The sequence below is a fragment of the Quercus robur genome, chromosome 4 (assembly GCF_932294415.1).
Source record: "Quercus robur chromosome 4, dhQueRobu3.1, whole genome shotgun sequence".
In the NCBI taxonomy this organism is placed as follows: Eukaryota; Viridiplantae; Streptophyta; class Magnoliopsida; order Fagales; family Fagaceae; genus Quercus; species Quercus robur.
The window spans coordinates 56,276,954-56,292,254 of NC_065537.1; the positions used below are offsets into that span (position 1 = coordinate 56,276,954).

General features: G+C 35.9%; 1 protein-coding gene and 1 long non-coding RNA gene across 7 annotated transcripts in view; one reads left to right on the plus strand and one right to left on the minus strand.

Annotated features, from left to right (window-relative positions):
* Positions 1-15,301, minus strand: part of LOC126723043 (uncharacterized) — a 120,309-nt gene that overhangs the window by 88,302 nt on the left and 16,706 nt on the right. Inside the window, exon 2 of the long non-coding RNA XR_007654126.1 lies at positions 11,719-11,764. This is a non-coding gene — a long non-coding RNA (uncharacterized LOC126723043). The remainder of the gene's footprint in view (positions 1-11,718; positions 11,765-15,301) is intronic.
* Positions 1-15,301, plus strand: part of LOC126723040 (disease resistance protein RPV1-like) — a 137,144-nt gene that overhangs the window by 88,189 nt on the left and 33,654 nt on the right. Inside the window, exon 1 of one of the 6 annotated variants that reach the window (XM_050426258.1) lies at positions 11,764-12,307. The exons of the other annotated variants lie outside the window; for them this stretch is intronic. Coding sequence (XP_050282215.1) covers positions 11,817-12,307 — 491 coding nt within the window. The 5' untranslated portion in view covers positions 11,764-11,816. Of the gene's footprint in view, positions 1-11,763; positions 12,308-15,301 lie in introns of those variants that run through there. 6 annotated transcript variants of the gene reach the window in all.

Here is a 15,301-nt window from a genome sequence, read left to right on the forward strand (position 1 = left end):
GCTGGAAGAGGCTCAGTGGAGGCGACCTCACCAGGAATCTCACGTATCTCCGCAGGGAAAAAGATGTTCTCAGCTTTCCTGAGATCAGAATCTGCGGGAACGGCTACCCGATCCATGGCCAATCCCCAGGTCGAGGTGACGTATTCCCTGCAGACGGTGGCAACTTCCTCGGCCAGTCTTTCCTCAGTATCGTGAACCCCACGTTCATACGAAGCCGCCACAGCCTTCTCAGCAACCTCCCTGGACAAGCGAGCTTCCTCCTTGGTCCTTGCAAGCTCAGCTTTAAGCTCCGAAACCGCCTGTTGCTCCGCTGACAGTCTTTCCTCAGAGTGTCGGAGCTGCTTGCGCAGCTCTTCGGTTTGCTTTTCAGCATTCTTCAGGCCAGCCTCTGCACTCGCATTGGCCTTCTTCACCTCTTTTAGCTCATAATCCTGACGATCAAGATCTCATTTGAGATCGCCAGCGGCCCTCTCAGCTGCAACACGGGACTGAGCCTCCCTATGCGCATCCTCACGAGCTTTCTTGGCCCACTCCTCAGCAACATAAATTTGTTGGGTGACCTGCACTCAGACGGAAATGAAGACGATACCAAGATAAGACAATAAGAAGGTTCTCAACACAAAGACAAGACAGAAGATTCCACTTACCACAGCCATGTCCCTCTTCAGTGACATGAAAAGCTCTGGCTGACGAATCTTCCTGAGGCCTTCCATATCACGGGGCAAGAGAAGAGGCTGCTGCAACGCCTCAGCCATGAACGAAGCCTGCTCACGCTGGGACTCCCATAGGGTCTCATCCCAGAGGATTGGAGCGCCATCTAGCTCGATCCGAGGAGACCATGTTCGTGGTCCCCTCAGAGTGGCCGCCTCATCTCGGCTCTCAGTGGACCTGGTTCTTTTTTCTCGGGGCTCTTTCATTTCCTTGCCCTTCTTTTTAGGCCCGGCTTTCTCACGGGCAACCTCTCCCTCCTCCGCCTCTTCTACAGGCCTTTTTCGCCTTAGGTTAGGCATAGGCTTCAGCGCCGCACCCGACGAGGGAGGGGGAGGAGGAGCGGGGGCTTTGGAGACGATCTGTCCTTTCGAGATTTCCTTGGACGTCTGCCCTTTGGACCTGTTGGATAGGAGACCCCTAAGGCCAGTCCTCGGTTGGAGGTCCATTCCTTCTTCTTCTTCTGTGTCCTCGCTGATATCAGGTTGTGCGATGACCAAACCAGTACCAGGAGCCGCTGAGGCACGGTCTAAATCAGCGTCAGAGTCGGAGATCTCTACTACTCTGACCGAAGCCTCCCCTTCCTCAGTAAATTGGAACTGGTCTATCTGATCCTCTAAGGATGAATGTGAAGAGCCGGCCTCCTCCTCTGGGATAACTACTGGGGGAAAGACACGTTGGGGAAGTAACTGAATAGGAGGCAAGTCTGTATCAGTGAGGAACCCTGGTATGGACACGTCAATCCGTGCTAATCTCGGACTACCGGCCCTTATAGCTTGTCCGGCTTCTACCTGGGCTCGAGTGAGCGGAGTGTAATCCAAAATCAAAGGAGCCGACCGTAGTTGTCCGTCCTCGCTAACAAAAATCTCGGACCTCAGGAGGTAATTTAGGGCCGGGATATTGACTAGGCTCAGCCGAGGAGTTGTTCGTCCCTTGTCTACAAAGGCCGTTAAAAGATTTATGTTAGTCCGAGGAGAAATGCAACCAAACCAACAAGTTTAAAAAAAAAAAAAAAAAAAAAAAAAAAAAAAAAAAAAAAAAAGAGGGGGAGGAGCTTGAAACCAAAGTCCTCCCCACGGCATCTAGTTCTACGACACCCCACCTGGCTTTCCCGCCCTAGTCGGACAGTGAGGGCCGTCATACCATGGCCCGGAGACGATCAAATGGTCGTCCTTCAAGCCTTTGCTGGACTTCGGAAGGCAGGATATCAACCTCACTTCGTCAGTCCTAGACTTTAGATAGTATGTGTCGCCGAGCTTATGGCATTCATAAAGATGAACCACGTCGTGCCATGAGAGGCCGAGGTTCATCTGATCGTTCAGGGTTTCGACACACCCCAGGATCCGGAATAAATTAGCAGTGCATTGATGGGGAGTCAATCTATGACCACGTAGGTAATCCCTAGTTATTCTCCCCATTGGAATAGTCATTCCTCCTTCCACGAAGGCTATCATTGGAATTGCGACTTCTCCTGTTCTCCGTTTGAGCAAAATGTCCTCCAGATGATAGTACTCTAAACCTACCTCCGGTGGGATACGATACTTCGCCCTGAAGCCCGCCATACCGGCCAGAGAATCTACCATTTTCTCAAGCCTACCCATCCCCTCTAATCCTAAAAACAACTTGAAGGCAGTATGATTAATGAAGAATAATGGAGAAGAAGCACGCACTTACGGGTAAGAGGCTCGAAGGAGTCTTCAAGAGAATGGCAGCGGAAGTAAGAACGGACTGAAGGAATAAGCTCTGAGAAGTTCTGAATGTTGGAAGGCTCGTCAAAAGTGAGGGACGAACGCCCTCAAAGCCTGTTATACTCGGTAGAAGTTGAACAGACGCACTCGCGTCTAAGGCACGTAAAGCGCTGTCCACTGTAGATCCTGCCTCCAACCGTTGGATTGGGCGAGTGTAAAACCTCGAAAGCTGCGGTTACTTTCCCCAGAGTCATTAACTGCCCACAGCATTAATGAGGCACGTAAAGGCGTGCCTTCACCCCCTACACGTGTGAAGCAGTGGCTCACCACGAGCCGTCTAGTGAGTATCAAAATCCCGCCTTTTCTCCTCGGACCCAGAAAAAGGCCGGCATTTTGAGAGGCTATTGTGGGGGGTAAAATCTGTCAGCTGATGTTGGGCCGTAGTTTATGTACCAAGCCCAGCCACGATAAGAAGGAAAGGCATGGGCGTAGGATACCCCATCCCAACCATGATGGGCCGGGCCTGCTTAGGGGCGTCCAAGGAGGAGTACCTCCTCGGACACGCCAAGTAAGTGTCCAATTCGCACTCCATACCTGGCGAAAGGTCACCCAATACGAAGGAATAGTGCGTGACGTTCAGGAAAGGGGGCAACCACAACTGCCGCATTAAATGCCAAGGAACTACTTTTCCAGCCGCATTAATGTGGAAGGGACAGGAACGCAGAATCATCTTGGCCAGTGCAACTCACAGAAAAGAGGAAGGATGACCTATGGGACAGGCACTCAAGTGGAGGGTCAGATGGTTGACAAGTGTAGGGTCATGGTCTTAGGAAGGATGCTATATAAGAGAAGGGGATCCCCATGGAAAGGGGATCGCAAGCAGAAAGAAGAAAAAGATAGAAAAAGAGAAAGGAGGTAGAAGTAGAAGAAACAGCCCCAGGGACCGTTCCTCCAAAAGTTTGAAGGAATATCTTTACGTCCAACTGGTTGCATGGCTTGGTCATAACTACGTTTCCTCTGTCAAAGACCTAGTTCTGTAACCTACTCTCTACAAATTCATTGTTGAGGGACTTTTGGGCCAGAACCACCCGCCTGTTGGGCCTGAGCCCCAAAACCGCCCCCCTACAATTTCCATAAGCCAACTAAACATTAACATGATATTACAAAAAATTTATACCAACTCCAATGCATTGAAGAAACGAAAACTATGATTAAACAAACAATCAACTTATTAGTTACACCACATAATAACTAATTTCTAATTTATATGACATTTACTCTATAGTCTATATTCTTCATCCCCTTAATTTTGTATTACATCATTAATTAAACAAAAACATCTTCATATTATCGCAACACAACGTCATATTGTTACTTTAAAATATTTTGATTATTCTATATAATCTTCTCACATAGTAGATTACATCATTATCAACACATTGTACGGGCCCATTGCTAGTTGATGAGTTGATGATAACTGCAAAGCAGAAAAGCCCACACAAACCTTTAGTTGTTTGTTTGTTAGAGATTATCTACATGAGAGGGATCTTCAAGAGGGGATGATGGATAGGAGATTGATGAATCTTTAATTTCTTATCTAGACTCCAAGTTTGACATCAAACTGTTGTGGGTTTTATGGAGAGATTAGGTATTGAGTCTAAGTCTCTTCTTTGTCTAGATGTACCAACTAGGTGGAACTCTACCTACCTCATGTTAGAAACTGCACAAAAATTTGAGAAAGTGTTCATACGAATGGACTTTGAAAATGATAGTTATTCTTCATACTTTATGAACAAGGAGAATAGTGGTGGTATGGGATCTCCTAGTAGTATTGATTTTCAAAATTGTAAGATATTTGTGGGTTTTTTTGAAGCTTTTTTACAATGCCACGAAAAAGTTTTCAGGTTCTTTGTATGTTATTGCAAACACCTTTTTTGATGAGATGTTTGTCATTCAAGAGAATATTTGCCATTTAAGTAAATCACAAAACCACCTCTTGAAAACCATTGCAACTAAAATGGAATCTAAGTTTGATAAGTATTAGGGAAAAGGGGATAAAATTAATCATCTCTTGTATGTGGCTGTGATTCTTGATCCAAGAAAGAAGTTGAGGTTTTTGAAGTTTTGTTTTTCTGAAATTTATGGGAATGAAGTGGCTAATGTGATGGTTGAATTGGTGAGGGATACCTTGGTGAAGTTGTATGATTTTCACTCTCGTGTTGATTCATCAAATGTACAAGTAGCAAGTGGGAGGGAGAGGACACACATAGAAGGTGAGTCAATTGGTTGTAGCGATCCATATGCAATGGTTAATTCTAGGTTTGACCGTTTTTTGGAGGCTGAGCAGTCTATAGGGTGTAGCAATGAGATTGACAAATATTTGACTGAAAATTGTGAAAGTAGAAGGGGGGATGTGAAATTTGAGATATTGGGGTGGTGGAAGGCCAATTCAGATAGGTATCAAGTGTTGTCCAAATTAGCTAGGGATGTGCTGGCTGTACCTGTTTTTACGGTTGTTTCTGAGTCAGCATTTAGTACCGGAGGACACATACTTGATCTATTTCGGAGTTCACTCTCCCCACTTATGGTTCAAAATCTTGTTTGTGCACAAGACTGGTTTCAAGCCTTGGTTCCAATTTCTTTTCGCAAATCAAAGGATGAGGTTGAGGCCTTGGAAGATGAATTTCATAATTTAGGTAATATGTTAACTTCCAAACTTTTTATCTATTAAGTGCTATTAAATGTGTCTTATACAAATGAAATTTAATCTAATAGCTTTCATTTCTTTCTCTTTTCTAGTTATACGTCAAGCAGGAGCAGGTGGTGGAAGTTCAAGCTCAAGCAAAGGTAACTCAATTAGCATTGATGACTAATCACAAACTGGGTAAGTTTCTGCCCTTACTGTTATTTCTATTGAGTTTGGTTCTGCTTTCTCTATTGTTTTTGGTTATTACTATTCTGTATTTTTTGGTTTTGTCCTTATATTTTTGATTGATAAATATCTTTTTGCCCATTTTCTTGTAGGAAGAAGGAGACACATTTTGTATAGGAGGCAGATTTTTGGATACAATTTAGAAGTTCTTTTGGACAGTGCTTTTCTAACTGATGATTTATAAATCAACTCTTGCTTATAGAAAAGAAAACTTATTAAGTTTATAGGCTTTCTTTTCTATAAGTCATGGACTAAACTATATAGTAGTTGCTCTTTAAATGCTTTAGAAAAGCTATTTTTTGGAAATACTTTAGATATTTCATAATTGTAAGTTTGTAACTAATTATAACTAGCTACTGCCTTAGTAGTTTACTGCCTTACACACTTGCAATAACTACCTTTCTGCCTTCTTTAACTCTATGGAAATATTGCAAGAGATGCTCTTATTATCTTTTGTTGCCATACTTGTGATGTGGCTGTGATTGAATTATTTGTAAGAATTTGTTTTCTGGCTTGTGTAAGTTGTGTTACATGTATGGAATGGTTGGCACAACTAGGCAGGTTTAATAGGTTGCCCAGGTTTACATGTATGGAATTTGTTTGCTCTATCCTCCTGTGCTTTTGTTGCTCGGGTCCTAATGCTAAAGGCATTTTGAAAAATTTTCTTTCTTGTATTGTGTGGTTTTAACAAGTTGTTAGAAAGTAATATCAGTGTTTTTTTTATGTGCTTGCAATTACCCAGGTTGCTATGTGTTATGTATTTACTGTATTTTTTGTCATTAGATGTGAGCCAGAAAATTAAATTTGGACTAAAGACTTGGAGGCCCAAAGGGTTCATAGTTGTGTAAGAGGCCAATTTGAAATAAATGAGGTGAAAAGAGGCCCATTTGATATATATACATGATTTAATGATATAAATCTTTGTTAAAAGTAGTAAGCCCATTAATTTGGGCCCAAAAGGCCTATCAAAAGTTGAATTAAAAAAAATTATGCAAATTCACAATTTTAGCCCAATTTCGGCCCAACCCCGCCAAACTAACCAAACTGACCTGTTCAACTATTGACCTGAACTGCCAGGTCTGACCTATATATTGGTCGGTTACGGGTCAAATTTTCTATAACCCGATCCAGTCGGGCCAAGTCCAGGTCAAGCCCCAACCCGACCCGACCTGTGGACAGCCCTACCTTTTGCTATAAATAATAGAAAGTGTAATTTTTTTCTTTATTTAAAGAATGATTAGAATATCTACTAATACTAAACGTTGCATCTGGAATCTCTATGCCCAACTTTCAAGGACTTTGTACTTGAAGATATACCACTTAGATTAATATATTCTATCAGTAAGTATCAATTAAGTTACAAGACTTTTATAGAATTTATTAAAGAGAAATGCTACGTACACAATATTTTCACTACAAATCTTTGGTGGTTTGTTGTTATTGGTTCAAATTTAAACTCCTACTAAAATTACTTTTTTTTTCCCACCAATAATAATTAGTGATAACCTGCCTATTAGAATTTATTATAAAAGTATTATGAAAATATTATGAACATAAATTTCTCTTTATTATTTGAAAAGTTAGTGGAGGGTAAAAGAACTTACCTAGATATTCAATGGTAAGAGGCTCCCAGCAATAATGGACAAGTTTGGTGTGGGTGCTGTGCAAGATGTTCCATTCATCTCCATATCCAATTGAAGCCATGACTCATGACTCAGGCCATGAGTTAACAAATAACTTTCACGAAGCTGAGGTTCCATTCCATTATTTCCATACAAACTTGAAAATGACTTTTGCATGTAGAGTCGTCCCTATCTTTGTTTCTTTCTCTCTTAAACATCAATGAAAAATACAACTTGTCATCCCAACCTTCAACACGTTCAATTAAATGGCCATTACCGTGTAAGAAAAATTGATCTAATTCTTTGTTGCTTTCTTACTTTACCTTCATTGCTTTCTCACTTTATATTTATTTCATGTAGAGTCATATCGTGTAAGAAAAATTGATCAATTTCTTATTAAATTTAATGCACCGAGTGATTATCATTCTTTTTTCTTTTAATTATAATTACTATTAAATAAATCAATAAGAAAGAGAGCTTGATGGGCCCAATCACTATTCTTTTTCAGTCCTAAAAGCTATTAGTCATACAAAATCAGCCCATCCGACTTATAAAAGTAGCCTATGACAAGTAAAATTATTTCATGCAATTCCTCATATTTTTTTCACATTAAGAATGAAACTTGTGACACTTTACTGATTGCACCATTGATTTGCATCTTTTAATAGACTAGTGTATTGCATTGTATTAAAAAATTGGTTTTATGATTTTTTTTTTTCATACTTTGGTCTCCTATTCACATTAGCTCATGAAAAAATTTCTATCTATTTTAACAAAAAAACTTACTTTTTTTTATTTTACATATTCACTTTTCGAAACACCTCTAATCAGATTATCTACTTTACACTATTTTTTAAAAAATATTAATTTTTCTAATTTTTTTTAATAGTTTCTTTTTCTTCACAAATAACAACCACCATCTACTTTCTTCCTTCGTCCTTGTCATATGTAAAAAAAGAATATAAAGCTAAATATAATATGAATAGTGCTAGTGTAAATTTACACGAATATTATAGCAATAATGTATTTTTACACAATTTGCATATTCTGATGTGAATGAATTTTGGACTTGGTTGGCCAAAATGTGATAGATTTTCTATCATACAAGCACTAATGCGAGTGCTTTGAGACTCTAAATCCTAGCTTCCTCTCTACATGAGAGTGACACATGACATCTTACTATAGTTGGTTCAATGAAGTTTGTATCCAAATTTTGTCCTAGGACTAACATTACACATGGATGATTTTTTTAATCGCCATGTAGTGAGTTGAAAGAATTTTCCTTCAAACTAATTGAAGGAAAATTTTTTTTCTTTACTATTTTGGGTGTTACATGCCTTTTTTTGGAGATAAAATATGTTTTGATGTTATGGCATGAGACTTTATCTATTGTCTTGAGATTTTTTGTAGACTACTCATAAAACCATTACAAACCCATACGATGCGTGGAAATATATAATTATTTTGTGATAATGGTATAATGTTTGATTTGTTCTCTGAAATTTGTTGAAGAAAATCTGTTCCCTCTAAAAAATGAAACAATTTCTATAAGTATTTTCCATTGCTCTATTTCTACAAATATAATATTCTATTATTTTATATTTGGGTGCGTTTGATTGATTTTTTTTTAAAGGTCCATATTCTTTTTAACTACTATTATAGTGCGTTATGTTTTCCTAATTTGTTTTTTGTAGAACTAAACTTTCTAAGTTTCAGATATATTATACAAATTTTTTCTTTTCTTAAGGAGATTATCATGATAATCAAAACTCACCACAAAATTATAATATTATCTTAACCAAAATTAAAATTAAACTAAAGGCATTGAAGATAGACAATATAATAATTTATTACTCACACAATTTATAGGTACATTTAAATATATAACCATGTATATTTTATTTGAATATAAACTCAAATCTCCACTTTCAAAATAACTAAATATTAATCCAAACTAAAATCAACATAAATTATAAGAGGGAAAGAGGGGAGTTGTGATGGAGACTTAAAAAATACAACACAAAACGTATCAACACAAAGTAGAATTATAAATAATAAATGAATAAAATTTCATCAACTTGAGGGTTAAATCTATAGTTAGTAAAATATGGTATGCATATATTATGATAAACATAGAAATGGGTATAATTTGGTATCTTTCAATAAAAGTGCATTTCAAAAATTCAGCATAAAAATTTGGAAACAGAAAAATAGATAATACGTGTGTAGTATGGGTATTAAACGTTTATTTTTTAAAATTTTGTGTAAAAAATACGAAAATATTTATCATATAAATACAGTGTGTTTGTGTGTGTGTATATATACATACATACATACTCAGTTACTCACTTACAATTATTATTGTGGTGTACTAGTGAGGGGATGAAGCATGGCAATAGGTTGTGGTAGCTTTTGTGTTTAACTTTTTGTGAGTTTCACAATTTAATAAAGAGTAATGCTAAATGCACAAACAATTTTACAATATTTTTACAAATTGTTGATGTGAGATTGTGATAAATTCTTACAGGTTCTCATTTGGGCCCACTACTAATATTATATTTTTATTTAATAATAACCACTTATCACACCAGCAGTTTGTAAAAAAATTTATAAAATAGTTTATAGCATTAGCATTTTTATTTAATAAAATAAAGAATAATTTTCACAATAATTTGATAATAAAAATTAAGTGTCAAGCTGTTAATGATAAATAAAAATGTGATATAACTTATGAACTCTAAATAGAAATCAGTAATAATTTATCGCTTAGGTTTTGTTGTAAAATTGTTATGAAAATATTGTTTATTGTAACACTATTTTAAAATAATAATAATTAAAAAAAAAGTTAAAGGTGATTCTTTGTGTTTGACTCTGAGGGTATTATTATTTTAATATTTTATATGTGTAGTTTCTCACTTTCAGCCTTAGGCTGCGTTTGGCTTTATGTAAATTGAATTATGAGTGTAAAATGAATGTAGGGGAAAATGAATTCTCATAAGGAAAATGAAATCCGGGTGTTTGTTTCTGCAATGGAAAATAGTCTGGAAAACAATTTTCAATGTTTGGTAACATTCTGAAAATGCTATTTTCCTACAAATGCTTTATATTTTCTCAACTTCCAAACAAATTTTATAACAGAAAATTTCAAAATATACACTTAACAGAACAAAAAATCAAAATAAAATCATTTATTCATAATATATACATGATATACTCGGTGAGAGGAGGAAGAAAGAGTGAGAGATAGATCGAGAAAGAGAGAGATTAGTACCAACGGAGGATGGTGGCAGCTAGATCGAGTGGGTGTGGATCGGGCAAGGTGGATGTGGGTTTGCCGAAATGGGGATTGGGTTATGTGGGTAGATGGGTAGCTCGGATGAGGATCGGAGCTCATGGAGGAGGGTAGCTTCCATGATGGCGAGGGTGGATGAGGGCGGTGGTGGATCAGAGACATGCAGTGGTGGAGGATGGCGGTGAGGTTGAGTGGGAAGAAAGATGGAGAAATCTCACCATTGAGTGGAGGAAACAGACAGCTTGGGTGGTCGGAGTTGAGCTTCGTCGCGTCGGTGCGTGAGGTGGTGCCAAAGTAGTGCTATTGCTCTTTCTCTACTCACTCTCTCTAGTCTCTCTTCTTGCTCTTTCTCTTTCTCTCTTTGGGTGTCTATGAGTCCAGAAATCATTTGAGGTAAAATAGAAGCGTAAATGATTTTTTGAGTCAAATGACTTATTTTACGATTAAAGTTTAAGATTTTTCAGAAAATGTTATTTTACATGTGCACCCAAACACGTTACTGGGTGTAAAATATTTTCCGAAAATCATTTACACCTAATACAAACACATCCTTAGATAGCAACAGGTTCGCGTTAATTTTGGTTAACTTTTATATATGTTCGTATTTTACAAGCCCTTTTTATCGTTTTTCAACCTTCACGAGAAGTATACTTTTACGTACAAGAAGTTTAAGTGTAAGATACACTTATGCAGTAAGGAACAATAAAAAAAATTCAGTAAAAGAAAAAAAAAAAAGAGTATTCAGATAATACTCTTTTTTTTTCTTTTTTTTTTTTAGGTCGAGGACAGAATTAAGAAGTTACAGTGATAAGATGTTTGCACATGAATGCGCGTTGTCCAAAAAAAAAAGAAAAAGATTTCCACTTTCTCTCTTTGTGGAAATTGCAGGGAAGTGCAAAACACGTTGGACACCCCATCACTCAGAACGTGTAGGACACTCGGTGAAAAATTGCTAGGAGGAAAATTCTCTCTTTTTTTAATTTTTAATTATTATTTTATATTTTTATTTTGTACCTATCTTTTTATCTGTTCTTTTGTACTTACCCCTTTTTCTTTGTTCTTATCTCATTTCTCAGAGACCCAGACCAAGCGCTGTCCTTCTTCACCCTCTTCCTCACCGTAAACTCCTTCTTCTTCCTTTCCTCACCGTCAAATCACCTCCCTCCACAAGCATTTTCTTCCACCACAAGCACCAATCTCCACCACAAGAACCACAAGAATCAAAACCCACATGCACGGACTCCGTCGACCCACAAGCACCGATCTCCGCCGCCAACACCGATTCACAAGCATCTAGACCCATTTCTTATTTCATATTGTAGTGAGTACTACTTCTCTTTTTCCCTATCAATTCCATATTTCCAGTTTGATTTTTTCTCTCTGAGATTCAATTCTAGTACACTTGTTGTAAATCATCATTCTTTCGTCAAATTTCCCAATCAAACGTACCTACTCAATTTGCAAGTTTTCATTCACCTCTTATCATTCCTGTTAATTTCGTCACATCTTTGATCTTTCTTACCTTCTGCTCTTCTTTTTTCATCTTCTCAATCTTCAGTCAACAGATCATATCAATGGCTTTCTTGACCAACGAAGGAGCCTCTTCTTCTTTTTCTACTCCCCAATGGATCTATGATGTCTTCTTGAGTTTTGGCGAAGATACTCGTAATAATTTTACAGGCTATTTATATGAGGCTTTGTGTTACCAGGGTTTTAACACCTTCATCGATAATGACCTTCAGAAAGGAGAAGAAATTTCAATGGAACTTCATAAAGTCATTGAATCGTCAATGATTTCGATTGTTGTATTTTCTAAAAGTTTTGCATCTTCTACTTGGTGCATGAATGAACTTGTTAAGATCTTTGAGTGTAGGAGTAATGGCCAACTGGTTCTACCAATTTTTTACCAAGTGAACCCATCAGAAATACGTAAACAAGATGGAGAGTTTGGGATTGCTCTAGCTGAACACGAAGAAAAATTCAAAGATGACAGAGAAAAGGTTCAGAAGTGGAGGAAAACTTTAACAGAAGCAGCTAATTTGTCTGGATTTCATTACAATGATAGGTATGTATTTAATTAATGACTATTTTGGTGTGCTTTTATTAGTTACATACTTTTATTGTTTTTCTGTTTATATATTATGTCATAATTGCTGACATTGAAGATGGGGATGGTGGTGGTGGTGGTGGAGTGAGAGGGTAGGGACGATGAAGGTGAAGGGAAAGGCTTTTTTTGAAAAAATATTTTATTTTATTTTTAAAACTGGGTTGATGCCAAGGATCTTAGTCAATAAATTATCATATGGCATAATACTATTAGATGGGAAGACCACTAGGTATTATTGATGAGGTCTTCCAAGAGGACTGAATAATTTCTTTGTATTCTAAATACTAAGGCAGTTAAGCTATAAAGGTCAATAGTAGAATTAGGGTAATTTTAACTTGGATAATGTTTTTTTTTTTTTTTTTTTGATAAGATTAACTTGGATAATGCTATCAATTGTGACAACTCTGTGTTGTTATATTGGTTATAAGCTTATAATGGTTTTGTTATGACTGCTAATAAATTATGAAAGTATTGTTTCTATCATATTTTATTAGTTTTTGAGAAAGTATAATTATTATAACACGCACTTTCCTTTCTTGCCAAACTTTGGCATTTACATTTACCGTTCCCACCCCATTAACCCATCACTATATGGTCGTGATGTCTTATGCACTAAGTACACTTCCTTTCAGCATCAAAAATTGGTCATCACTTTTATGTTAAAATCTTTCACGATTTTTCTATGTATCACACACTTCATCAATATAAGAATACCATTTTTTTTTTATATTAACAATTGAAAATTAAACAGATAAAATAATCAACAATCATATTATACGTGCTAAACAAAAATTTCTTCCATTAAACTTTTTTTTTTTTTTTAATTAATAAATCTACCTAAAAGGACCTCATATGACAGCAAATTAATAAAACCAAACTGTTGCCCTCAAATGTCCAACCCAGAGATGCCTTTGATACCTCTTCATCTCCACCAAATTAATAAATTATATTGTTTCCATCCCAATTTTCAATTTTTCACAACCTTATCTCTCTTTTTCTCTCACGCATCGATTATTCATTTAACCATTTCCATGTTGTATCTACCCATGAACATTCTAAATACAATCCACCCCATCATCCACAACAAATCATTTTGGTTTGGTATTGATTGTTCTCCACAAAATTACAATTACGATTTTGAGAGACATGGATTGTGTTTTTCATAGAATTTTGAAGTTAAGTAGGCAATATGATGATCTAATCTTTTTTTTATTTTTTTATTTCTTTTGATCTTTTTTCTTTTTCTTTTTTGAATTCTTCCATCTAGAATTTGTAAGGTGTTTCTGTTGTTTTCTTTCTTTAATTTTCCAATGTTATTGACTTGTGTAATTGTTAACTAACTTTTGATTGTTAGAGTTGCTTTATTTGGCCATCATTGTTGTTGAATTTCTCATTGTTAACTGACTTAGATTTGATAAAAAATATGCATGGGTGTTTCTTTTTATTTTGAACAAAATGGTGGATTTATAAATATTTGTAGAGCAACATTGATATCATAGTAGTCTCAAAATCTTTAGTGTTACAACTTGCAATTTTGTTATAGTTGCATCCCAGTCTCAAAACCTACGATCAGATTTCTTGCTTCTCTTAGCTTTCTTGGTAAGCTTTTAAATACTTTCTTTGCTTAGCTGGTCATCTTTGGGAAAATTAAAAGTCATGAAAAGAACGAGACAAATATAATATACTGTAGCATTAGTATCCCGTTATGGATTACCATTATTCAAGGAATGTGTAAGTAATGGTAGCATTATTCAAGACAAATATAATATACAGACACATTCCTTGAATTTCTCTTCTACTCATAAACTTCGATTTTGTTAGTTTCAATTTAATCTTTGATGTTCTAGAGTTCGGTTTTGATGAAGAATAAGTCACCATGAGTGCCTTATTGCATATAATCTTTTGTGCCCTCAAAAAAGATACCTCTAGGTTATGCAATTGGGTCTTGGATGGATTCTATAATAGGAAGCTAGATTTCTTTGTTGTTTAGCCATATATTTCGTAAGTTTGCTTCCCTGCAGAAGCTTTGATGGGTTATAATCACTTAAAAAGGAAGTTTAATTGGTTAAAAGCCCTATAAAAAAATTTATAAACTTACGGTGAAATACTTAGCACATGTGCTCCTATAATAGGTATCTGATAGTCACTGATAAAGAACCTATGGTGATATACTTAGCATAAGCTCCTAAAATGGGTATTTGGTCGTCACGGATAAAGTAGGGATTTTTGGTACAATGCTTAAATGTTTGCATATCTAAGTATTTTATGATACTCATTGGTATTATTTGGAGTGTTGTATATCTTTTATGGGCTATCTTCTTTAGGAGCTTGAACTAAATAAAAAATGGAAAACAAATTAACTTATTTTGACTATAAAATCTGCTATTTAAATGTTAATTTGTTATTATAAATATTAGAATTATTTTATTTTCCTTTGGGGTGTACGTGACAAATGCAATCCAAGAAATTATGCATGCAACATTGGAATATAAATCCTCTATCTATTTTTTTTATTTTTTTATTTTCATTTTTTCTTCTATCAATCACAACTGGTCATGTATTCACTTGACTTTTCTTATAAAATAAACAAAATTTCAAATGAAAAAAACAAAAAAAAAAAGTGTAACACATGGCCATTCAAATGGATAGAGGATTTGTATTCATAATATAGAATATAATTTCATATGACATTTGAATGTATAAATTTAAAACTTAAAAGTTTTTCCGTACATTGCATTGGTTAATCACTAGTATCATATATAATTGATTGAGAAAGTTACAAAAGATGATATGTGTCATTGTTTTATGCATTGTCAAAGAGACACGTGTCACTATTATGTGTATCCACTAATTGTAGGGACCCAATTTTATATTATATATTATGTATAGATAGATAGATAGATGCTTCTTTCTCAAAAAAAAAAAAAAAAAAAAAGAAAAAAGAAAAAAAGA